This window comes from Rhipicephalus microplus, chromosome X (genome assembly GCF_043290135.1).
Source record: "Rhipicephalus microplus isolate Deutch F79 chromosome X, USDA_Rmic, whole genome shotgun sequence".
In the NCBI taxonomy this organism is placed as follows: Eukaryota; Metazoa; Arthropoda; class Arachnida; order Ixodida; family Ixodidae; genus Rhipicephalus; species Rhipicephalus microplus.
This window is the reverse complement of record NC_134710.1, coordinates 482,155,257-482,180,919: the sequence shown is the minus strand read 5'-3', so window position 1 is coordinate 482,180,919 and position 25,663 is coordinate 482,155,257. Positions and strand designations below refer to the sequence as shown.

Genomic DNA, 25,663 nt, shown 5'->3' with positions numbered 1-25,663 from the left:
GGCTGCCCGGTATTGCTGCGCGCCGGGCGAACAGCGTGGGAAAGGGGTCGACATCGTCTTACATGTCACTGCGTGCGCTGGCGAAAAACCCTCGCGTGTGTGTGCGTGTGGTGCACGTGGCTTCTCGATCGGTAGAGTTCATTAGTCGGTGTTTAGTTTGAAATGTGCCTGCGCTCTGTGCTCCACCACTGTGTTCTGTCAGTGCTGATTATTGCGAAGGTACACCATCCTGAAGACTGGTCATGTGGATTCATATTGTGGAGCACTCGAAGTGAAATAGTGAGTACAGCTCTCACGTTGTTCCGTTCAATGCTTTGTTAACTGAGCACGATAATAACGCCTTCAAACAGTTTTGTTTTCAACTAGATGATGACAAATCAGCATTTGTTTACTTAGCGAGGATATTTGTCTGAACTGTTTTACGGGGATGATGGCGAAGTGTGAATGTGGGCAAGTTTTTTTGTTTGTTTGTTTAGATCGTTTGGAATACAACGCAGAGTGAGCGTGCGCCACTGAAGTTCAGCGAAGAAATTGAACAGATTTTTGCAGTGCCCTTTATTGGAAGCCATTTTTAACGGGGCCCGCTCGTACTGCACTTCAATTTTAGTTTACTAATTAATACATATGTGGGGACGGCGCCTGTTAGCTCTAAGCGTCAACCGTATGTAAGACGCATATGCTTGGGCATGTCGGTAGTTCATTTACTTTTTTTTCTTATTGCACAAAAAGACCGAGAACGGAAAACAAGCGTGGTGTCCATGTCGTTCTTTTCGGTTCTTTTTCGTTTTGTGCAGTAACACTTCCGTGATAACTCGGGTTGATGCATCGGGTGACAACACAGGATATTGTTTTGCGTTAGGTGCGCCTCGCGAAGTTTACCTACTTGCTAATACATTCAATCTAGTTAAATTTGTCTTCACCGGTATTTTCGTTCACCCACAACGTAGCGTGACACTGCCTACAGCCGTGCCTACGTAGCGGATCGAGCACTGAAGCTGGACGTTTGTTTGAACAGACCTTTAGTCTATGTGTGTTGTCGAATTGCCTATTTGAACAGCGCAAACGCTTGTTTGAACATACCTGCTAACGTTCGAGCACATTTTATTCAGATTGTTTCCATCTTGTGTAACTTACAAAATATTCTTGTTATTCAGAGTTTTATTGCCATCGCCTCGCTTTGGCGTTTAACTTCGCCATGTACTTCAGATGATAAAGGTATTTTTGCTATGTGAAGCGTATTATTAGTTTTTTTGTTGTACAAAAACACTTTAATGTTATACATAGTGCACGGTATCTAAGCATGTGTTGCAGCCAAAATGTAAGACTTGTCAGCATATCTGTCTGGGAGCACGACACGCACAGCCACTGAACAGCCTACGCTGCATCGGAAAGGAGTTGTAAAGGAAAACTACCGATCGGGAAAGAAACCAGATCGAACGCCGTTTCTCGTTTTCAACTTCTCCTCCTTCTTTCTTGCAGTACTAGCCTGCACACGTTTATTCCTTTTCTTTTCCAACATACTCCCGCCCCCCAGTAGCGTCGCTCAATTCCAGTCTGTACAATCTCTGCACTGGTTTTGTGAAAACTTCCCGTCTTGAGCTTTCACTCAACAAGGATAGACTGTTTGGGGAGAGTGTGTGCAAGCTGCAGTTGTTCGACGTCCTTCGCGAATAATTCCAGCTGAACATATCGGACCCAAAACATTTCAGACTTGCTTAGCTCCCGTGCCAAAGTTGTTTCGCTGAGCAAAGTTTTAAGTCCACGGCATCGATTCACAAAGCGAAAGACCACGCTTCGGAGTTTAAAGGCACCAAATGAAGGAGACGCAAACGCCAGCATCCATGGTAAAAGAGCGTGTTCTATTTTCCGCTGGTCTCTTCCTCTTCCTCGTCGTTCTCCGTCTCTTGGTGCGCGCGCTATTCGCGCGGGAGGTTCAAACAATTTCCAACAGCGGTGACGCACAGGAGCTTCTGCAGGTCTTTATGCTTCCTTATATCGATCACTGGGTGCAAGTTTCTGGACGACACTTGGAGAAATACATGTTGCGTCTCAATCTCTGCCTCTTCGTTTATTGGTTTGTACTGGTTAGGTTCTGGAGGCCAGCCTGATTTTTGCTTGGACAATCATTCAGGTCCATACCACCAATAGCGACATGAACGTAGAGTCCTTATCGGTATACCTCTAGTCAGTACATCCACCGGGTTGTCTTCGCCAGGGCAGTAGCACCATAACGCTGTTTCCGTAACTTGCGTTGTTTCAGTCACTCTGTGCTTTACAAACTGACTCCACTTGCTATGGTTTCCGCGGATCCAGCTCAGTGTGATCATGGAGTCAGTCCCCATGACGCAATGGAAATGCTTGAAATCCCACGAGGAGCAAATGTATTTTAGCAATCTGGCTCCCACTACCGTGGCCATAAGCTCGAGCTTTGAGAGCGTTAATGTCTTAATAGGTGCCACTCTTGACTTAGCTACTATCAGAAAGGTAGCAGAGTTTCCACCTTCCTCAAATGCTCTCACATAGGCACATGCTCCATAAGCCTTCAGACTGGCGTCGACGAATGTATGCAGTTCAGCCTCTTTAAGTGCTCCATGCAGTCTGTTTCTCACGCAACGCGGAATCTTTGTGTGGCCGAGCTGTATTACATCTGCACACCAGGCTGTCCAATGCGTCTTGATCTCCGCGGGCAGTTCTTTATCCCAGGAATGGGATAAACTCAAAACTCAAAGGATAAATCAATGGATAAAACTCAATGGATAAAACTCAAAGGCGTTGAAACAAAGGCTTCGCAGTGATGGTGAATGGCGATAGAGTGCCAAGTGGGTCATAAATTGGGAAGCAACCTTCAGTAGGGTATGTTTCGTGTCGAGCTGGCCAGCCACTAAATACTTGGTCACCGACTTGGAAGAAAATCTGAAATAATCATTTTCTATATCCTATTGCATTCCCAAGACTGCAGCTGCTTCTCCGGAGGCTTCTTCTACTTGCTCCTTCTGGTTGTCAAACATGTTCTGCAGCTGATGGTCATTGATCTTCCATTTTCTGAGCTTCATGTCAGCATCTTTCATAATTTCTTTCGACTGCTCATAGGTGCGCCGACCTTCATGGAATGTCTCCACACCCACCAATAAATTGTCGACATAAAATGCCTTCTTTAATGTAGAAGCGAGCTCTTTGTCTTCACATGCGTTATCTAAGTGGTAGTGAATAGTTTCCATGAGCAAGAAAGTGCTTGACGTTAATTCAAACGGCACCCATGTCATGCGCCATTCGACGAGCTTACAGTGATGGCTTACTGAAATGGAGTCAAACCAGAAAAACCGGAATGCATCTCGGTAAGTCTCCTGTATCTAGATTTGTAAGAATGCCTTTTCGATGTCAGAATTGATGGCGACAGGGTACCACCGAAAGCGAAGAAGCACTTGCAGCAATTCTGGATTGAGATTCACTCCGTCATCCTAGCAGTCGTTAGGGATTGTACACCTTGGGTGTGTGACGATGCTTCAAACATTACACGCCATTTGGTAGTTAACGATTCCTCTCTTATTAGTTCCTGATGTGGCATATAATATATGGTGTGATCTCGATCCCGAGGAGTATCCTTAGGCACCACTTCCGCGTGACCCATCTCCAGATATTGCCGGATTACTCTGTCATATCGCTGCAACATTCCTTCCATCGTTGATAGCCTCCGTGTTAATCTTTGTAGACGTGATAGCACGATTTCCCGGTTGTTCCCTAGGAGCGGTTTCTTATCTTCCTTCCAAGGCCACGCCACTGTGTATCTGTCGCTTTTCTTGCCAATGGTTTCATGTAATCGTGCAACGCACTCATGGGAGGAAGGTGGCGTTGAATCTGCGATGCCCAATGCTTCTAGTTGCCAAAAAGATTGATTTGATTGATTGATTAATATGTGGGGTTTAACGTCCCAAAACTACTATATGATGATGAGAGACGCCATAGTGGAGGGCTCCGGAAATTTAGACCACCTGGGGTTCTTTAACGTGCACCCAAATCTGAGCACACGGGCCTACAACATTTCCCCCTCCATCGGAAATGCAACCGCCGCAGCAGTGATTTGAACCCGCGCTCTGCGGGTCAGCAGCTGAGTACCTTAGCCACTAGACCACCGCGGCGGGGCTTGCCCAAAAGATTGCAAGATCTGCGAGGTTGATTTGTCATCAACAATTGCTTGTACTTTCAGAATGCAGACCATTAGGCTAGAGCTGCAGTCAAGAAAGGCTTTTTGGTGACTGGGTCCTTGTAGCGTCCATCCGAAAGCTGTATCTATTGCTACCAGTCCTGGAACTTCTGTCCTTTTGACGATGCGTCCCGACATAATTTGCTAGAGGTGGTCAGCACTGATCAGCAAACTGAGGCTATTTTCCGTTTCCGCATCAAACTTCTTTTCGTCCGCAATGACCTTGCCTTCAAGACGCAGGTTCTGAACGAAATGGCTGTCAGCTTTCGGGGAAGCAATATCGTGGCAGATAACTGAAACAACGCTTGCGCGCAGCGTGCAGGTGTCAGAACCGTGTTGGCTACGCAGAGGAACTTCTATCACTTGCCGTCTTTCCACAATACTTGGTGATAAACAGCCAAACGTATTCAGCGCAATTTGAGTTTCTCCCAGCACCTGTAGGTGTAATGTCTTGGCGAGATCTTCCGTGACGAAGGATCGCTGGCTCCTTCCGTCGAGAATCCCTCGGACATACCTTGTTTTGCCGTTTTTTTTGATGACAAAGGCGCGAAACGTTTGTAGATATACTTCACTGTGATTTGTTCTGCCCCCGCTTAGTGAATCCTTCTAATACAGCATAACTGATTGAAACGACACCATTCCTACTGTGCTGCCGGAGGAGTCAACTGGACGAGAAGGTGTCGCTGTTAGGTATACGATGTATAGTGTGGGTCGCACAAACTTGATGCGTGCCTCCCGTGGCAACTCGAGTAGGTGAGTTTGACGCGGCAAGAACGTGCCTGATGTCCTCGGGACGTGCATCGATAGCAGCGGTTGTCTTTCGCAAGCATTCCTTTCTTTGAATTGATGGCAAGGTTCATGTCACAAGCGCGGGTGCCATGTTTCTTCGACTTGCAGAAAAAAACACTCAACCCAGCTGCTCAATGTACTGTGTAGATTGATTGATATGTGGGGTTTATCGTCCCAAAACCACTATATGATTATGAGAGACGCCGTAGTGGAGGGCTCCGGAAATTTTGACCACCTGGGGTTCTTTAACGTGCACCCAAATCTGAGCACACGGGCCTACAACATTTCCGCCTCCATTGGAAATGCAGCCGCAGCCGGGATTCGAACCGGCGCCCTGCGGGTCAGCAGACGAGTACCTTAGCCACTAGACCACCGCGGCGGGGCAATGTACTGTGTAGTACGGAAGCCATGCTGGTGCTGCCGCTTCGAGTCCTCTGTACACGGTCACCCAAAAGTCGGTCATTAAAGGGCTTGCACTGTTCCCGACTTTATAGCTCTATACGTGTATAGGTAAGCAGCTCTTTTAACTCCGCATCAGATGTAGCAGCTGCCACACTTGGCTCAAAGACATTGGCAGCAGACCCGTTTTCTCTTAGTGCCTGACTGCGCTTTGCACGTGTGTAGGCCAAAATGATGTCGTGCGGTAGGGCTTCCTGTAAAATGTCACTCAGCATAGCGAAAAAGCTAAGCGTAGGAAAAATTAGTGCAGTTAGACAACGGATATTCAGCTGCACAGCATTGTAATGTCGCCTAAGGCCGCGGACGTCGCTTCCCGACTCTATGTGAGGTAGATTGCGAAGCGCTGATAGGTGGTGTTGCTCGATGCGTTTTCGATTTCCGAAGCGTTCCTTCAATAACTCGATGGCGTCTGCATAACAGGCTTCGGAAGTCGGAAAACCACATATCGCAGCTGCCGCTTCACCCGCAAGATAATGACGTAGATAGAAGAACTTCGTCGTTGTTGACAAAGCGTTGTTCATGTGGACAGTTTGCTCAAACTGCTCACAGAAAGGCAACCATTCATGTATATCACTTCTAAATGTTGGCATGCCAAGGTTCGGCAGCCTTGGGTCAATTGCGGTTGGCACGTCAGATGGTCATGTGTTTGCGTTCTGAGGAGCAGCCGCTGCGGTACTGTCTCCATGTCGCAAACCGTCTATCTTGCAGCGAATCTCAGCGAGCATGCTTATAGCTTCGTCGTTATACTCTGCTGCCGCGATATACTCAGCTTCGAGCTCCTCGTCCGCTACGTGCTCCTTGAGCACACCATTGATCTTCGAGAGCTCGTTGTTGCTCGCTGACAAACGGTCATAAATACTTGTGAGTTTGGGCTTGTCCGTGGTAGGGTCACTTAGCAGTGACCTTGCTTTTTGCAGGAGTTTGGTGTTCTGGGCTCGTCGAGTGGAGCGCTTGGTATTGAGGCAATCCATCGGATCCGGTGTTGGAGTCTAGTCCGGTCTACGCTGATCGGGAACGATTCGTTGCAGTCCTCACCGCCCACAAAACGACGCGGTCGAGTAGAAGGTCCTTTCAAGTCGTGCGAAGAAGGAGACATGTCCGCACGAGAGGTTTCGGCACCACGATGTAAAGGAAAACTACCGATCGGCGAAGAAACCAGACCGAACGCCGTTTCTCGTTTTCAACTTCTCCTTCTTCTTTCTTGCAGTACTAGCCTGCACACGTTTATTCCTTTTCTTTTCCAACAGGAGTTATGCTTTCTCACCCTGACTGCATGATTGAAACTAATGGCACTAATTTAGCAGTATACAATGGTCATTGAGTGAAGGTAACAGGGTCACTTTAATCGACATTTCCCAGCCAATTTTGCGGCTATGGCAAATGTGTTTGAAAAAAAATTGTGCTGATTTAATGCACTGAAAACAGTGAACTGTTTGAATATTTCGGAGATAAAAAAGTTTTCGTCACGTGGTTGGCTTTCACACTTCCCAGACTGCTGTTTGAGTGTTGTTTGCTAAATAAAAATATTTTACAAGTACCGCACCTTTTTTATACCAGTTCTGATACATGGTAAGTAAAGGAGCCTATGTAACGTGTTTGAAACTCAGCAATATTAATACAAATTTTCGGCAACATTCGTCTGCAAGAATTTAGCCAAAGTGTGTTATGTTTGCATTTTATCATTGCTATACTACACTTTGTATAAATATCTGAGCTGTGACTACCTACTTCACAAAAAAGATATTTTAATGAAAAACTATTTTTAGACATCTTAACCTGTTAACCTCTACGAAAAAAGATCACTCATTTCACGGAATAGTCATTTTTATCCTTATTGAGACGCAATTTGCACCATGTGGTGGTTCAATTTAAAATCACCTTCTTCCTTACTTGAAAGCAAATAAACAGTTCTTTGTATGTAACTAGTTTCATTACAAATTCTATTTCAAGGAATAAAATATTTTTTTGAATTTTCCCATCAACCACAATGGGGAACTTCGAGGCGTCGGCTGCAGTATGACCAAATGGCGAATGGGGAACTTGGAACTTCAAAAATAATTTAGGGGCAAAGCTCTTGAGGCCGTGGGTCATTCCCTGCTCTGTAGTCGTTCTAGTATCATGTAGCTACTTGATGAGTTGCACAATAGATAGCGTTAGTAGTTTTCACAGCATATACACGGACAAAATGATGATTCGTGGGGCGAGTCGTTCGTCCATACATTTGTGCTTTCGTTCGTTCGTCTGCGCATCCATCCGCCTGGGCTTCCATGTGTTGGTCTGTCCGTGAGTCCGTCCGTCTTTCTGTTCATTCATACTGGCGTCAGACTGTCTGTCCACCCGTTTGTGCGTCCGGACAGACAAACGCTACGCCCCACTTATCATCAATCACTCCGTGGATATGCTGTGATCTTTTTCTCAAAACATAAATTGCCATGACAAATTTTGGCACGTCAAAAAAACTGTTTATTTGCTTCAATTTAGGTGCAACGTCTATTTTAATTCAATCGCCACATGATGCAAGTTTCGTCTTATTATAGACAAAACAATTATTTTATGAAATTTTCGATTTTTCTCGTAAAGTTTGCCAGCTTGAGAGGTCTAAAAGATTTTTTTCTCCAAACATATTTTTGTGGATTTAGAATTCACTCCTCAGATAGTCATTCAAAGCGCAGTATTGATATAGAAAATGCAGATATTACACATTTCGGCTAAACTGTTTGAGGTGTATGTGGTCGAAAAATGGTACTAGTATAATGAAGGAATGATGATAACAAAAGGAAACAGCAAGCATCATCGCAGAATAAGGCACCACGAGCTTCATTACTGAGCTTCAAACACTTAACGCAAGCCCTTCACTTAACTTGTAGACCAACTTTGGCACGGAAGAAGAGATAATTATGAACTAATTTTTGTCACAAACATCCAGACGAGATTCCGGGAAGTTCAGGAGGTAGCCACGTGACCAATAAATTATTTGTCTGCGAAATATTCTAGCAGTTACCTTTTTTGATGCAGTAAAATCAGTGCGATTGTTTACAAATACATTTGCTGTGGTTACCAAAATGGCGGGGACGTCTGATGCCCAATACCCAATTCTTCCAATATATATTAGTGTCAATGTGAGCCAGTTCAAAAACACTAGTATCATTCGCATTTTAATACGTAACTGTACAGTAATTAATTTTACAAGTTACTTGCACTGAATACCTTCTCAATGCTCATACCGTCTTGTATGCTCACTGGCAATGTGCTTTTGTGCAATACAGATAAAATATGTATGTGTTGTTGCACGTCCTAATGTATTCCTTTTAATAAACTAATCGAATGAGTACCATGGTAGATCTGCAGAAATACACATGCAGCTGTGTTGATGCATACTTAAGCACAGAACTTGACACTCACTTAGATTAATCGTTGCATGCATCTAATGGAACATTATCAAATTGGAGCGGCACCTTTTTATTTGCCTGCACGAGAAAGCTGAACGAGTAAAGTAAGGTTCATATCTACGGCACGAAAGGCATAATTATTATGCCACAGAGCGCTTTTTATGGCGTTTATTGCTGCTCAGCATACCTTTTCTAGCATTTCTCACTGCAGTAGAGCCCGATGCCACTGAATATGCTTGCTATGCACTCAATTTATACTTACACATAAGAAAGCAGTTATTCATGCATGGTACACACTGTATGTTGCACTCTTTGTGAAATTTCAGTCATTGCTCCTTGTGTATTTATTTTAGGTGTCCGGGATTGAATTTCCTGTACAGAAAGAACAGCTTCGCCCCACTTCTCTCGAAGGCACCAGTCATCTCAGTAGCTGAAGGTGATTGTGCCAGCAGCACTGACGAGTGGTTTTGCAATTAGAAGTATACCAACACTTACATTACATTAATGTAACCCCACTTACACTACCTTGTTCAATGTTTTCTTTTTTAATGTCAAAATTTATACTGCGAGATGTTTTAGGTTCTAAATGTGACTCCAGAAACGCGCTTACTCTTCCTACGTGTTTTTTTCTATTGTACAGGTGTCAATCAAACGCCATACGTCTCAGTCGTTTGGCCGACTAGCGCAAATGTTTTGAAAGTTGTGGAGCCTTATTGTATTGAAAACAATGAATTTTTAGTATAGAGAGAAAGAAACTTGTTCCCGTGACATATTCGAAAATTTTGCAAAATGCCATCAGACTTGTTTGTCAGATTTGAAGTTTTTCTATAATAAAGACAGATGTTAAAATATGGGCTTCACTGTTTTTTGCTTCAACGTATGTTCGGTTGGACCTTACGCTACAGGTTACTGCTTGCAATACTGTGGTGTAGTGTGTGTGTGTGTGTGTGTGTGTGTGTGTGTGTGTGTGTGTGTGTGTGTGTGTGTGTGTGTGTATGTGTAAGTGCCTTCCGCGTCTTTGTCGTTTACAGCCCAGTCTACGTACATCTACATACATCGGTCTCATGCAGCTCATTCAAGACCATGGCACCTTATTTTATCAGCTGCATGCATACAGGTATAAGTGCAGTGGGTGACACCAGTATCTTCCTTCTTCCCTGTCAGCCGCAGAGAAGGTTCATATATGCTTCTCTCTGAGAACAATTGAGGCTTGGGCCAGTTGGTGAAACGTATTTGATGGAATGAAGTGCTGTGAACGGCTCTCCTCAACACACAAGTCTAAGCGTCACCTCCTTTGTCTCTGCTTTTGTTGCCCAATAATTGCGCTTCATTTGATCAAGTATGCTCATCCATATAACTGTCATCGTTTCAAGGGGGTTTTCAGTGTACACCCCACTCACATGGGTGTAGCTTCATCCAACACCCATAGTTTAGGGGTGTTTATAAACACCCATTAAAGTAGGGTGTAACGTTTATTTACACCCTACTGTTTCATGGTGTTTCTAAACACCCTATTGTTCAGGATGTTCCTAGACACCCTTAAAGGGTGTTGCCCGTGGGAGAAAACAAATACATCCTTATGGGTGTCTAAAAATTTTTAGAGTTCGGGTGCAGAGCGCGGGAAAGGGAGCGGCGACGTCTTACATGTCACTGCGTGCGCTGGTGAAAAACCCTCCTGTGTGTGTGCGTGTGGTGCGCGTGGCTTCTTGATCGGTAGAGTTTATTAGTCGGTGTTTAGTTTGAAATGTGCCAGCGCTTTGTGCTCGACCTGTGTGTTCTGTCAGTGCTGATAATTGCGAAGGTGCACCATCCTGAAGACTGGACTTGTGGATTCATATTGTGAAGCACTCGAAGTGAAATAGTGAGTACCGCTCTTACTTTGTTCCGTTCAGCGCTTTGTTAGCTGCGTGAGCACGAGAGTAACGCCTTTCAAACAATTTTGTTTTCAACTATTTGATGAAAAATCAGCAGCGAGAATATTTGTCCGCACTATTTCACGGGGATGATGGCGAAGTGTGATTGTGGGCAAGTTTAGTTTGTTTGTTTGTTTGTTTAGATTGTTTGCAGTACAAAGCAGAGTGAGCGTGCGCTGCTGAAGTTCAGCGAAAAAATTGAACAGATTTTTGCGGTGGCCTTTGTTGGCAGCCGTGTTTAACAGGGCCGGCTCTTGACGCACATTATTTATTTCATTTCATTTATTGCATCCTTAAAGGCCCGAGGGCATTACATAAGGGGGGGGGGCAAAAAATACGCTGTGAGTGTGTATACTTCAAGTTGAACAAGTTTTTATAAACAGTACAGTTCTAATATGGTAGTTTGGTCAAAAATGACAACAAAAATGAATCAAATAACACACAAAAGAAACGCTTTGGCTGGGACTTAGAGCACAAACAACTAGGCACAAGCAAATTATACATACAGTACGTTGGTAGAATATATTTACAGCCACGGGTTAATGGGTGGAATCAAAGTGGGATTCCAATTTCGTTCGGAATGATGTGCGGTCAGGTGTGGCAACAATGGTGTCGGGAAAGCGATTCCAAAGTGTTATTGCTTGGGGGAAAAAGGAGTCGTTTATTGCGGATGTACGGCCGTACATCCGTATTAATTTTAGTTTACTAAATATAAACGTGTGGGGACGGCGTCTGTTAGCTCTAAGCATCAATTGTATCTAAGACGCATATGCTTGGGCATGTTGGTAGTTCACTTACTCTTTTTTTCTTATTGCACGAAAAGAGTGAGAACGGAAAGCAATGGCGTGGTGACCAAGTCGTTCTTTTCGGTCTTTTTTCGTTTTGTGCGGTAACACTACCGTGATAACTCAGGTTGATGCATCGGGTGACAACACTACATATTGCTTCGCGTTAGGTGCGCCTCGCGAAGTTCGCCTACTTGCTAATACATTGAGTTTCGTTAAATTCGTCTTCACCGGTAGTTTCGTTCACCCTCAACGTAGCGTGACACTGCTGACAGCCGTGCCTGTGTAGCGGATCAAGCACTGAAGCGGGACTTCTGTTTGAGCAGACCTTTCGTCTGTGTGTGTGGCCGAATGGCCTACTTGAACAGTGCAAACGCATCTTTGAACATAACTGTTAACGTTCGAGCACATTTTATTCAGATTGTTTCCATTAAGTGTAACTTTCAAAATAATTCTTGATATTCTGAGTTTTATTGCCTTCGCCTTGCTTTGGCGTTTAACTTCGCTAAGTACTTCAGATGTTAACGGTATTTTCGCTGTGTGAAGCGTATTATTAGTTTTTTATTGCTGCACAAAAACACTTTAGTCGTATACCTACTGCACGGTATCTAAGCGTGTGTTGCAGCAAAAATGTAAGACTTGGCAGCATACCTATCTGTGAACACAACACGCTCAGCCACTGAACAGCCTACGCTGCTTCGGAAAGGAGTTATGCTTTCTCAGCCTTCCAGCATGATCGAAACAAATGGCCCTAATTTAGCAGTATGCAATGGTCATTGAGTGAAAGTAACAGGGTCACTTTATTCCAAAATTTTCAGCCAATTTTGCCTCTATGGCAAATGTGTTTGAAAAAAGTTGTGCTGATTTAATGCGCTGAAAACAGTGAACTGCTTGAATATTTTGGAGAAAAAAATTTTGGTCACGTGGTTGCCATTTAAACTTTCCAGAATTTTTTTAGTGTTGTTCGTGAAAAAATATTTTACAAGTACCGCTTCTTTTTTTATACCCAGTTTGGTACATGTTAAGTAAAGGGGCTTATGTAAGGTGTTTGAAACTCAGTAATAATATTACAATTTTTCTGCCACATACGTCTGCAAAGATTTAGCCAAATGTGTTAAGTTTGCATTTTCCCATTGCAATACTGCACTTTGTATGAATATCTGAGTTGTGACTACTTACTTCACAGAAAAAGATAATTTGATAATAAATTATTTTTATTCATCCTATGCTGTTAACCTCTAAGAGAATAGATCACTCATTTCACAGAATTGTCATTTTTGTCCATACTGAGACACAATTAGCACCATGTGATGGTTCAAATAAAAATCATCATTTACCTAAATTGAAAGCAAATTAACAGTTCTTTGTATGTGACAAGTTTCATCATTACAATTTTTATTTCAAGGAATAAAATAATGTTTGAATTTTCCCATCAACGACAATGGGGAATTTTGAGGCGTCAGCTGCCGTATGACCACGTGGCAAATAGGAACTTGGAACTTCAAAAATCATTTAGGGGCAAAGCTCTTGAGGCCGTAGGTCGTTCCCTCCTCTGCAATCGTACTAGTAATATGTAGTCACTTTATGAGTTGCACAATAGATAGTGTTAGTGGTTTTCACAGCATATACACGGACAAAGTGATTATTCGTGGTGCGAATCTTTCGTTCGTACATTTGAGCTTTCGTCGGTTCGTCTGTGCATCCGTCCGTCCGGGCTTCCGTGTGTCAGTCTGTCCGTGAGTCCGTCCGTTTTTCTGTCTGTCCGTACTTGCGTCAGACTGTCTGTCCATTCGTTTGTGCGTCCGGATGGACGAACGCTACGCCCCACTCATCATCAATCACTCCGTGAATATGCTGTGATCTTTTTCTCAAAACATAAAATAGGCTATAACAAAATTTTGCACATGAAAACAGCTGTTTATTTGTTTTCAATTTAGGTACAAAGTCTATTTTATTTCAACCACCACATGGTGCAAGCTGCGTCTCATTATAGACAAAACAAGTATTTTGTGAAAATCGCTATTTTTTTCGTAAAGCTTCACAGCTTGAGAGGTCTAAAATATTTTTTCCTCCAAATATTTTTCCTCCCCACAACCCACCCCATTCACGTACCATGCTCTACTGAGCATGACATGCGAAGGGATCTTACCTTTCCGCATGCTGACCTTATGCACCCATGACCCTGGCCTTCGGCTGTTACAGAACCTAATCCTTACAAGGTTTCAAGCCTTCGCGTCATCTTCGTGCGTAACCGAGATTTTCAACTGGGGTGCGAGATAGATAGATAGATAGATAGATAGATAGATATATAGATAGATAGATAGATAGATAGATAGATAGATAGATAGATAGATAGATAGATAGATAGATAGATAGATAGATAGATAGATAGATAGATAGATAGATAGAAATGCTCAAAGTGCCTATCGTTCACAGAGAAATGCTTCGCATTTATTACACAGGAGGCAAAACGAGTGCGATTGTTGTCGACACACTAGATAAAAAAGTTTCCGGGAAAGGGGGTACTCCAGCCAACCAAGCCCTCCCCACCACCTTCTGTCCCCGGCTACACTGTGCCGATGCGCGACAATGAGTTGAAGTACAATCGGCTGATATAATCAGTGACTTGCTGATTGATGTGAAGTATTTCAATGTACATGTGCGTCACATATAGAATAAAACAGGTGTTTAACAAAGAAAGCTTACTGTTGTCTTTAGTTGGGAAACATGCATGATGACCAGTTGTGACGGATGAGTAATCGTTTCATTATATTCGTACGGGAAGGATTATTTATGTGAAAGCTATTCGGGTTAGCAGCGCACACAGAGCACATGAATGCAGGTCAACAGTGCAGCTCAGACTCAGCCCCACATAAACAACGTCGTTTTTTCCATTCGTTCGGTGTCATTTCAGCACCCGTGTCCAAGGTATTTTCTACACCCGTGACATTACCCCGGTCAGCAAAGCACCGTCTCGCTGCCTGCTTTGGTTAGAAGGACGTGTCACTGTTATATGTCTTCAGGCAAGAAACATGCACAACGTCATTTCTGGATGTAACAGTCTAGTTCGTAGTCCGAAAAAAATCTTATAGGTCACAGGCATCACCTGGCTCAAACCTCGGTAAGAACCGACCTATTCCAATGAAATTTTCTCGCAGAGTCTGACACAGCGAGATAGAAGGCGCCGCAGCACGAAAGAACCCGGTGAAAATCGGCATCTTTATGTCGTCTGTCATTAAGCGACTTTTGTGCATTCTGAGACAATGAGGACCGAATTCGGGCTACTATACGTGCAATGAGAGCATGGGAGAATGCATCTTGAGCCTACGAGGTGGTATATGGACGGTAAGCCGGAAGCAGCGTATGGAAAGATAGTCAGAGATTACGGTCAAAGAGAAGGTAACATGATGTAGCTGGCAGTTTTACGGCGCGACGAGTTGTAGGTGAAGGTTACAGAAGGAAGAGTGGTGTCCCAATCGGCGTGATCGTCAGAAATGTACATGAAAACATGTCTGCTAATGTGTGGTTTAGGCTTTCGGTAAGTTTGTTAGTTTGACGATGGTAAAAAGTCATAAAGTTGTGACGCGTAGCACGGGATTGAAGTAGGTTGTCAACCGCACGAGACAGGAAGCAGCGGCGACGGTCCGTGAGCAAGTGAGACGGAGCGCCGTGCTGAAGGATGATGTCGCTCTGAAAGAAATTTGCAATATCCGTCGCGCAGCTAGTCGGTAGCGCTCGAGTAGTTGCATACCGAGTGGCAGAATCCGTCGCTACTGCAATTCGTTTCCCGTCGCCGAAGTTGGAAAGGGTCCAAGCATGTCCAACCGCAATCGATGACATGGCTTGACTGGGACTTCAATAGGTTGACGGTGACCGGCTGGGAGAGACGTAGGCTTCTTTCGGCGCTGGTACAGGTCAAACACTGAAACGTAGCCTGGAACGGAACAATAAAAACCCTTTTGAATACCTGTTGCCAAATGCGGTTATAGGTTTTGGAGACACCTAAATGTCCAGAAATTGGGGCGTTGTGAAGTTCTTCATTATTGTCCTTGCGCAGATAACATGGGATTAGGACCAATAGTTCTGCGTATCGGCATGTAAGTTGCGGTGGTACGAAACGTTGACATGAAGTAAGAACAGGCTCAGCAAATGGTCTTTATAGCCGGATTGAATACGGTCATTGATGGAGAGAAGCGATGGATCTCGGCGTTGTTCGTCCAGCAGTTGCAGAGTCAGTGATGGCTTAGATGTTGATATTGGCTTTCATTTCAGTGTAGTTAGGTTGGTCAACAGGGTGTCGAGATAAACAGTTCGCATCGCTGTGCAACATACCAGACTTGTAGGCTACGGAGTATATGTACTCCTGCAGTCTTAATGCCCATCACCAGAGTCTTCCTGCAGGATGCTTGAGTGTTGACAGCCAGCAGACACATGGTGCTTTGGGATAACTGATAACAGGCGTCCATACAGGTACGGACGGAATTACGTGATAGCCCAGACGAGAGCCCTGCACTCCTGCTCAATTATAATTTTTTGATTTCTGACTGTGAAAGGGCACGGCTAGCGTACGCTATTACAGCGTTTCTGCCCGTTGTGCTATTGAGCGAGTAATGTTCTAATCTCATGGCTGCTTGCATAGCTGCGAAGCTCCGTTCGAGCAGGTGGGTCAAAATGAGCCAACACAGGTGATGATGAGAGCGCAGAAATCAGCGACGTAAAGTAGCATTTTTTGTGCTCATCCTAAAAGAAAATCACGTGCTTTCTGCGGAGATTTGTGAGGGGCTGAGCAATTTCCGCGAAGTTGCTGACAAAAGAATGAAAATATGAGCGGAGTCCCAGAAATCTGTGGACATTTTGTGTGGAGCGTAGGACCACAATCTTGCGTATAGCGCGGACTTTGTCAGAGTCTGGTTGGACACGAGTAGCGTCAACAAGGTGACCGTGTAGTTTGTTCTGACATGGTCCAAAGGTGCACTCCGACGCATTAGGCTAGAAGCCAGCACAGCAGAACAATCTAGAATGGCCGATAGACATAAAAGATGGGTTTGAAAGGTTGGAGAGAAAACAATGACATCATCTAGGTAGCACAGGCAAGTCGACCATTCAAAACCGCTGATGAGAGAGTCCATCATGCGTTCAAAAGGGGCAGGTGCATTGAAAAACCCAAAAGGCATGACCTTAAAATGATAAAGATCATTGGATGTGATGAAGGCTGTCTTCTTGTGGTCGCGGTCATCGACAGAAATCTGCCAGTACCCGCGTCGGAGGTCCAGAGAAGGGAAACATTTCGCAGCATTGAGGTCGTCGAGCGCATCATCAATCCGAGGTATAGCTTAGACGTCCTTCGTGGGGATTTGATTGAGATGACAATATTCTACTCAGAACTGCCAGTGGTTATCCCTTTTAACAAGCATGACAGGTGATGCCGAAGGACTTGAGGAAGGCTCTATGACGTCTTTGTCGAGCACTTTCTCTACCTCCTTCTGTATCATTGGCACTCGAAACAAGAAACACGGTAAGGGCGCTTATGCAAGAAACTGGCGTCGCCAGTGTCAATACCTTGGGCTATGACGCTCATGCTGCCTACGTTATGGTCGTCGATATACAAAATGAAGCGATAAAAAAAGGGAAAACCACAGAGCCATTCAACTTGGGGTGACGACAGGCCATCGGATATCACTTTCTCTACGGAGGCTCTATTTTGCGTGGCTATGACCGGTTCGACTACGCTTTTAGTGTCCGGGGTGAAAGATAAAACTGCACATTGCTCCAGAGTTGAGGGCTCAGATAAAGAAATGCCTTGAGGAAGAACCTGGGTTGATGTAGAAAAGTTGATGACAGGGAAAAGCGTCCTGTTGTCGGCAATTCTCACTGCAGTATGAGGAAGTTTATTGCTTCGGGAAAGGATCAGGTGAATGAGAGGAGCTGCCAGATAGCCGCCATCAAGAACGGGTGGGAACGACCACATTGGTCAGGTATATAGCAGCCTGAGACGGTAATCAAATGCACTCCATGGAGCATAGCCGTGTGCTAGTTGCAGGAGTGACGTAAGAGCACATAGGCAACCCTAGTCTCAAAGTGCCGGTCGAACAATCGATGAGGGCCGAATGCGCGGTCATTGAGTCATTGCCAAGAATCACGTCATGTGGGCAAGCGTCTACAACTGCGAAAATATTTAAAGTGTGATGGGTGGCAACAGTGACGGGGCCAGTGCACATATCAAGAACTAATGATCGGCTGCCGTGGGCTACTAAAATCGGAGTTTAGCAAGACCTGCACCCTCAACAGAATATTTGTTACGGGAAGGAGTTATTAAGTTGGAGCTGGCCGGACTAGCACTGCGAAGAGAATTCAGAAAAGCAGGACATCAGGGCAGCTGAGACTCAGCCCCACAACAACAATGTAGTTGTCTTCATCTATTCGGTTTCTTTCAGCAGCCGTGCCTGAGAAACTTTTCTATGCCCGTGACAATATGTATACGAACTATATGAACACGCTGCAACATCATCCCTGTTATCACTCTTTCACAGCAAAAGCTTATGAGACCACAACTCGGGTCTTGCGCAGCGCTGTAGTTGTCCGCCACCGCCTCCACCACTGTTCGTAACTACTGTTGCACAAAATAAAAAAAAATTGTACCAATGACACAGTGGGGCTCTAACCCGAGTCCGCTGGGTCTGCTGGACGCTAACCCCGTATTCTACCACTGAGCCATGCTGGTGCTTGGGGCTTGTTGGCTAGCTTGCCTTAGGCAGGCTTGATGTCGGGAAAGTAATCGCGGTAATACGAATTTTAAAGCATTTTAATAGAGCGTTGAACAAAGGCTTTTTCTTGTTTTACTAATAACTCTTGCACATACCCACTTTAGGCATAATTACTCATCGTCCTCAGCTACTGCATGAACAATTGGCACAAAATTTCTTCTTGCGAGTATTTAACAGAAACTGCGCTTATCCGATGAATGACGAAGAATGTCGTAGCAAAACCAGCCGAGTACTCAAAAAAGTTTTAATATTGCTGACACGCGAAGTCAATCCACTGAACGTATTACATTCACGTTTATGCATAAGAACATGCTTTTACGCTTTGTCGAATCTTAACAGGTTAGAGACGCGTTAAAATATAGGAGACGAGGAGGCTCTTTTCGAGTATCATCATTATTGAGGAATAAGCCTCATTCCTGTTAAAATTCACACACCTCCCCGTTCATGGGATATATGTTTTCTTGTTATGCGAAGTTGTGACTTGCGTGAGGATTGGATTTCAGAAAAGCTCTTGTTCGCTAAACTTCGATATTACAAAATGGATGATAGGGTTATTGCTTCGGTCGCTGAGTATCTTCGCTCAAGGCAGATTTCTGTGGCTCTGAATGGTTGTTCTTTTACATACGTTGCGGTGACCTCTGGTGTACCACAGGGATCAGTCTTAGGTCCGCTTTTATTTTTGTTGCTCATAAATGACATCACTTTCATTATCACATTATAATTTAGAATGTTTCCAGATGACTGTTTAGTAAATTGGGCCATCAATAGCGACCTTGGCAAACAAGCACTGCAAAGCCATTTAGATTTAATTGCCGCACGGTGTCGAAAATGAAAAATGTCGTTGAATGTGAAACAAAAGCGGCCACGTCACCTTAACCAGGAAACTCTCGCACTGCAGAAATCATTACACGATTATTAACGTTAATCTTCAACATGTAACGAAATATAAATATCGAGACGTATTTTTCACTGCTGATTTGAGATGAAGTGAACGTGTGACTTACGTTAGAAACAAGGCGGTAGGCACATTAGGTTTTCTGAAACGTAACTTCAGTAGTTTACTACAGGAACTTAGAGAGCAGCTCTAGTTTACACACGTCCGCGGTATACTGGAGTATGCGTGCGTCTGCTGGAATCCATATACTAAGGAACTTACGGATAAACTTGAAAATGTGCAGAATAGAGCAATTCGATTTGTCCTTGGAAATTACGACAGAATACTTAGTGTGACAAAGAGCAGAAAAACATTAAATCCGGATATTTTTGAAAACCAGCGTCGAAACCTCAGATTAAAATTCTTTCGTAGCATTTATCACTCGAGAACAGGGATCATCAGGCATTTGTATTTTCAACCACCCAACTATGTTTCTCAATGACGCGATCATCACTTAAATATACGTGAGATTCCTTTTGGGAGTGACGCTTTTCGCTACTCTTTCTTTGTCCGCACTATAAGAGAGTGGAACACTCTGCCAGCGGAAATATTCTCTATTGATTCAAGTGATGATTTTTTCCATGCTTTATCAATGTTTTTATGTGTTTGATCATATGTACTGTACCCTCCCTGCTGTAATGCCTTATGGCGAAGCAGGTACTTGATAAATAAATAATAAATAATAAGAATACGACTCACTGCGCACCGCCCAAGGCTCCAGGTCTGAAAGTCCGCGAAGCATCTTGAGCAGGGCTAGCGAGCACTGCGTTGACACCGGCGCCTCGATCAGCTTCTGCTTGACCCAGTGTGGCACCTTTTCAGCCAGACCACAGGCGAAGCGACGAAGGGTAGCTGCCATGTTCTCCTTTTTGTGCACCGGTGGAACAGAAAACGTGGTTGCGTTCGCTCGTGAATTTCCAACGAAGGTCAAGTCGCCGTCGTACGTCGAGGGTGATGCAAGAGCACCGAGAGAGAACGACGTCATTAAAATAAACCACAGCGGGGTACGCATTGCGTGCTGTTCTAACTAAACTACTCTGCACGAGCGAGAGTGGCGGTCAAAGAATGGACCACCGAGTTTGACCAGCGAATTACCGAGCCAATGACACACCCCTGTTACACGTGTTACTCGCTAGCAGTCTCCACACGGTCTTACGGCAGCGAGAGACTCAAGAAAATTTATTCACGGATATCACAACGTACGCCACAATGCTGTCGTACAAGTACACGGTCGTCGTCTACGCTCTTCAAGGATTTGAATACATTCCCATAAGATATTCCAACCCTCCGCTGTGTCTTGGTTTTAGACAAGCTTTCCTTTCCGCTTTGACTGCCCCTACATTTGTATGAACGGGTGTTGTTATTGAAATCGATGATCGCTATCACTATAGTCATCGTCTTCGTCGTCGTTGTCGTCGTCGTTGTGGTTGTTGTTCTTGTTGTTGTTTTTGTTGAAGAAGTACGTGTTTGAGCCCTGGTGTACATGCTTGCCTAGAATAGTTGAGCACCTTGTTCCAAATTCTCCATGAGGATTGTTAAAAACATGAATTGCAGAATATTCGTGCATGCAACAAGACGGCCTCTGTTCCAGTGTCTCAAATAGCTGTGACAACATGATGCACGGTATCGAAATTCACACAAAAATCGGGAGATCCAACGTTTCTTGCGAATCGACGTCAGCCAAAGCATGCGAAGGAAAGGTGAATGTGTCGTTCTTACGAAATAGTGTGTAAGATACGTACAGATGTTATAGTCATGGGAGATGTTGTAGTCATCGTTGTAGAGTGTGCAATGGTAGTCAGGGATACAGTCACTAGACAAGACACTGGCAAACTATCTCAGACGACGAAAAATCTTAAGAGACGACAACGCATGAAAGCCTCAAATGCAACCAACAAAATAGAGCTAGTGGAGCTTTCGAAGGTAATCAACAAGGGTTAGGTTGCCGACGTCCCAAGGCATAACATAGAGGAAATTGAGCAGGCTGTAAAAAGCTGCAGCAGCCAAAACGTTGAGACGACAAACATCTGCGTAGGCACAAATCACATGTATGTCTTTAATAACAATGAACGCAATGTCATAACCAATATGAATAGAATAGTCGAGGTGGTGGAGGAGTTCTATAAAATTTTTCGATACACTACCATGAAGCCAGATTTCTAACGCCTAAACAAATGTGCAATTACCGACACTATTTCGTATTTGTTTCCACGGATGGCTCTACAATGGACGAAAGCTCAACTTTCACTTTTATTATACCCGCATATAAAATAAAAAAAAATTTACGACTTTCTAGAAAGACACCGTCTACTGCAGTGGAGGTTGTTGCAATATTACTAGCTTCAAAATTTATTCTTTAAAGCCAGCAAAGGCAAAACTGGGTAATATATGCTGACTGCCAAGGAATGCTGGAAATGACGAAAAATTTTATTTTCATATAGATGAAAACTTCATATAAGAAATATTAAAACAATTAGCATTGGTTATCTGGACGGCCACAAGATATGTTTTCAGTGGCTTCCAAGTCACGTAGAAGTGGTAGGAAACAAAATTGCTGACAAATTAGCTGCTGCGGTACACAAAAAATTCACTTGACAACAGCGCCCTTTTGTTTCTTAGAAAGCAAAAAGGTTCTTTCTGAACTCTGTGCCAAAAATTATACAAGAAGGTTTGGTTTGACAAAACCACAAAGTCTTCACTCTTATATCAAATAGATCCGTCTCTTTGATTTACCCTAATCAAAAGATTGATAGACCATTTGACACATTACTGCCCCGTCTACGCTTAAGTGTTTCATGCACACCTCTCTTTTTATGTCGCAAGAAAATAATAACCTCCCTGCACTGCGACCATTGCAACCATGTCAATCAGAGGGGCATATTCATGTCGGTCAGAGGAGCATCAGAGGAACATATTCTTATGGACTTTCTGCAATATGATCCACAACGCGCTGAACTAAGGGATCACTTAGAGCGACTCGACACACGACCAGTTACCGTTAAAAAAAATTCTTGAACCGTGGCCACATTCTGACAATCAAAGCCGTGCAGTGAGGGCCCTTCGTGATTTTTAATGATTACCCATCTAATGAACTGTCTTTAGCTCATACTATATCTTGCCACTATTTATACGGACGCTTATCTGCAATGTGATCCTGATATATGAACTGGACTATGACCATACATACAGTGCTCATTCACGCATTATAAGCCATATCATGTATATAGTATTTACATAGTGTCTTTCATTATCTTTCCTATTTTATTCCTTACTTTTGTTTGTATGTTATTCTGTACATTATTGTTATGATGTTGGTATAGCCGGCTCTAGCGTAGCCTACCCTCTCAATTCTCTGCCAAATATAAAGAAAAAAGAACTGTACAGAAGCCAATACAACCAGGATGGCATTGTGAGAAATAATATTAGTCGGGAAAAATTCACATCCTGCGAGTAACAACAGGGAGAAAAGCCTTAGAAAGAATGCAAAGAGGCAGAACCACTGGTGAGGATAAGGTAACAATAAACCTCCTGAAAGATGACGGAAAAATTGTGTTAGAAAAACTGGCCACCTTATCTACAAAGTGTTTCTTGGCGGGAAGGGTACCCGAATCTTGGAATAACGCCAGCATCGTCTTAATCCATAAGCAAAAAGACTTCAAAGATTTGAAAAATTACAAGCCAATCAGCTTTCTGCTCGTTTTATACAAGCTATGTACAAAACAATTAGCTAATAATATTAGGGCGACGTCAGAATTAGGTCAACCAAAAGACCAAGCAGGATTTTGTATAGGCTACTGCACACAGGACTATATTCATAATATCAATCAGGTGATATGTAATTGCGCAGAATCAAACCAACCCCTATACATACCTTTCGTGGATTACGAGGAGACGCTTGACTCAATCGAGACATCAGCAGTGATGCAGGCATTACGGAAGCTGGGCATCAAGAAACGCTACATAAATGCATCGGAAGAAATTTTCAGTGGATGCACAGCCACCGTATTCTTCCATAAAGAAAGTGACACAACCCCGATAAAGAGAAGGTAAGGCAGGGAGACACGATCTCACCAATGCCATTCATGGTGTGTTCACAGGAGGTTTTCGGGGCCCTAGACTGCGAAGAGTTAGGGATAATATTTAGTGGAAAGTATCCTAATAACCTGCGATTTGTGGATGACATTGCTACGATGAGTAACTCAGGGGACGAATCGCAGCTCATGATTACAGAACCAAACGTGTAGAGCAAAACGTAGGCCTGAAAATAATTATTGAAGTAATGGGCGAATTTCTTACAAGGGAACAGCGCTTTGTGATAACTGAAGAGGCGTTGAAAATAATAAAAAAATATTTCCGTTTTGGACAGGTAGTAACCGCAGAGCTGAACCATGAGAGTGAAGTATACTAGAAGAATAAGGATGGGGTGGATCACATTCAGCAAGCTTTCTCAAATTATGAATGGTAATTTACCACGAGCCCTCAAAAGGAACATATATAACAGCTGCATCTTGCCGGTACTTACCTATGGTGCAAGAACCTGGAGGCTTACAAAGAGGATTCAGCCCAAATTAAGGATGACACAGTGAGCGAAGCAAAGGAAATTGTTAGGTCTAACATTGAGAGATAAGAAGAGAGCCGAGTGGGTCAGGGAACAAACCGGGGTTATGAATATCATAGTTGAAATCAAAAAGAAGAAATGGACATGCGCCTGGCACATAACACGTTGGTAGGATAACTGTTGGTCATTAAGGGTAACTGATTGAATTCCCAGGGAAAGCAAACGCACGAAGGGAAGACAGAAAGCTAGGTGGGCAGATGAGATTAAAACGTTCGCAGGTGTAACGTGCAAACAAAAACCATACCTCCGGGTTGATTGCCGGATCATGGGAGAGGCCTTTGGCCTGCAGTGGGCGTAGTCCTGCTGATGAAGGTGATAATTGTGGCAGATGTTGTACACATAGACATATATCTAACAGTCGCATACGCTTGATATACCGTTGTTTAATATTTGAGCAATGATGCCAACAGCAACATGAGTGTTAGCAACATCAAAAGCGGTAAGCTGATATGTAGTGCTTGTGCTCGCGTATGGCAGTCCTGGGGACCGATACATAAATGAACTTCAGTGCTTGGAGGCTATCTACGAGTCACATCTACCCGACGTGAATTCCGTATCATAGGAGTACACACGTGATGTTTATAAAATTGTATAAACAATAATGCAACCGCAATCGACGTTTCACCAGCAATGAGGAAACGTCACTTAAATGGCGTCTTTTCCAAAGCAGTATCGAGACCTGCGGTGGTTCAGTAGTAGCATTCTAGATTGCCACGCAACAGGCTTGGGTTTCATCAACTTTTATAATTTACGTTTGCTGGGTGAACGCTGCCAATGTAACAATTTTTATTAATGTCCTCGCGTTAAAAATACCAATATCTGTTGTCACTGTTCATAGGTTGGCCTAATGTGTTGATCAGTTGTGACACATACCCGCACACAGGTGGCTGTACCCACTCGCGGTATATGGGTATGTGTGAGACGTGTCTGGAGGTAAGGATTTGACGACGTACCTGACGAGATCAGGACATTTTTCGTGTCATACCCAGCGACTCATACTCGTTAAACCATCCTACCATCCCATGCCAATTTTGGTTTACCCAAGTACAGAGGGGGGGGGGTCACGAGTGTCCCATACGTAGGTGGTGAAATAGAAGATAGACTGATAGGTAGATATACACAGAGATAGAAACGCCTACAGTAGGTAGTAAATAAATGCTTCGCATCGAAAATGCTGCTTACATTCATACGTAACTCTCACACATATAGAATACTTGAACATAACATACTCACAGTATTATATCTTAACAGAATGTATATATTACGTAAAAAAGCTATTCATAAGCACTACAGAGGGCCATATTGAATACTACTACTACTACTACTACGCAGTTAATAACTACAATTCATGAATTTGCGAAGGCTCTAGATGCTGGTAGCCAGGTTGACGTGATCTTTTTTCACCTCTCGAAGGCGTTCGACAAAGTTCCCCATAAAAAATTAATAAATAAACTGAAGTCAATTGGCGTTCCTTCAGATATAACAAATTGGGTCACATCTTACCTACTAAACCGTAAACAATACGTACAGATTGAGGGCTCGCGCTCGCGTTTCTTAGACGTTCTTTCCGGAGTACCGCAGGGGTCCGTACTCGGTCCTGTTTTATTTAACTTTTATATTAATGATTTGGCGGAAGCAATAGATACCAGCGTATCAGTTAAACTGTTCGTAGACGACTGCATTCTTTTCAAAGTCATAAACTCAACGGGAGATCAACAAGTTTTAAACAGAAACATCGGTAACTTGGAAACTTGGTGTTCCGAGTGGAACATGATAATTAATCTAGAAAAAACTGCTCACTTGTGCATCAC

At 43.7% G+C, this 25,663-nt stretch overlaps 1 protein-coding gene and 1 long non-coding RNA gene across 4 annotated transcripts in view; one reads left to right on the top strand and one right to left on the bottom strand.

The window, feature by feature from the left end:
* LOC119160789 (O-acyltransferase like protein) overlaps positions 1-20,420 on the bottom strand; it is a 625,262-nt gene extending 604,842 nt beyond the window's left edge. For all 3 annotated transcript variants that reach the window (XR_005108333.2, XM_037413024.2, XM_075880874.1), the window contains exon 1: positions 19,934-20,420. Coding sequence is in view for 2 of the 3 variants with exons in the window: in XM_037413024.2 (XP_037268921.1) it covers positions 19,934-20,246 (313 nt within the window). In the remaining variant the exon portion in view is untranslated. The remainder of the gene's footprint in view (positions 1-19,933) is intronic.
* On the top strand, positions 44-9,689 carry LOC142776708 (uncharacterized). Its single transcript, XR_012887735.1, has 2 exons — positions 44-279; positions 6,367-9,689. It is a non-coding gene; the product is annotated as an uncharacterized LOC142776708 (long non-coding RNA).
* Positions 20,421-25,663: the final 5,243 nt, after the last annotated feature.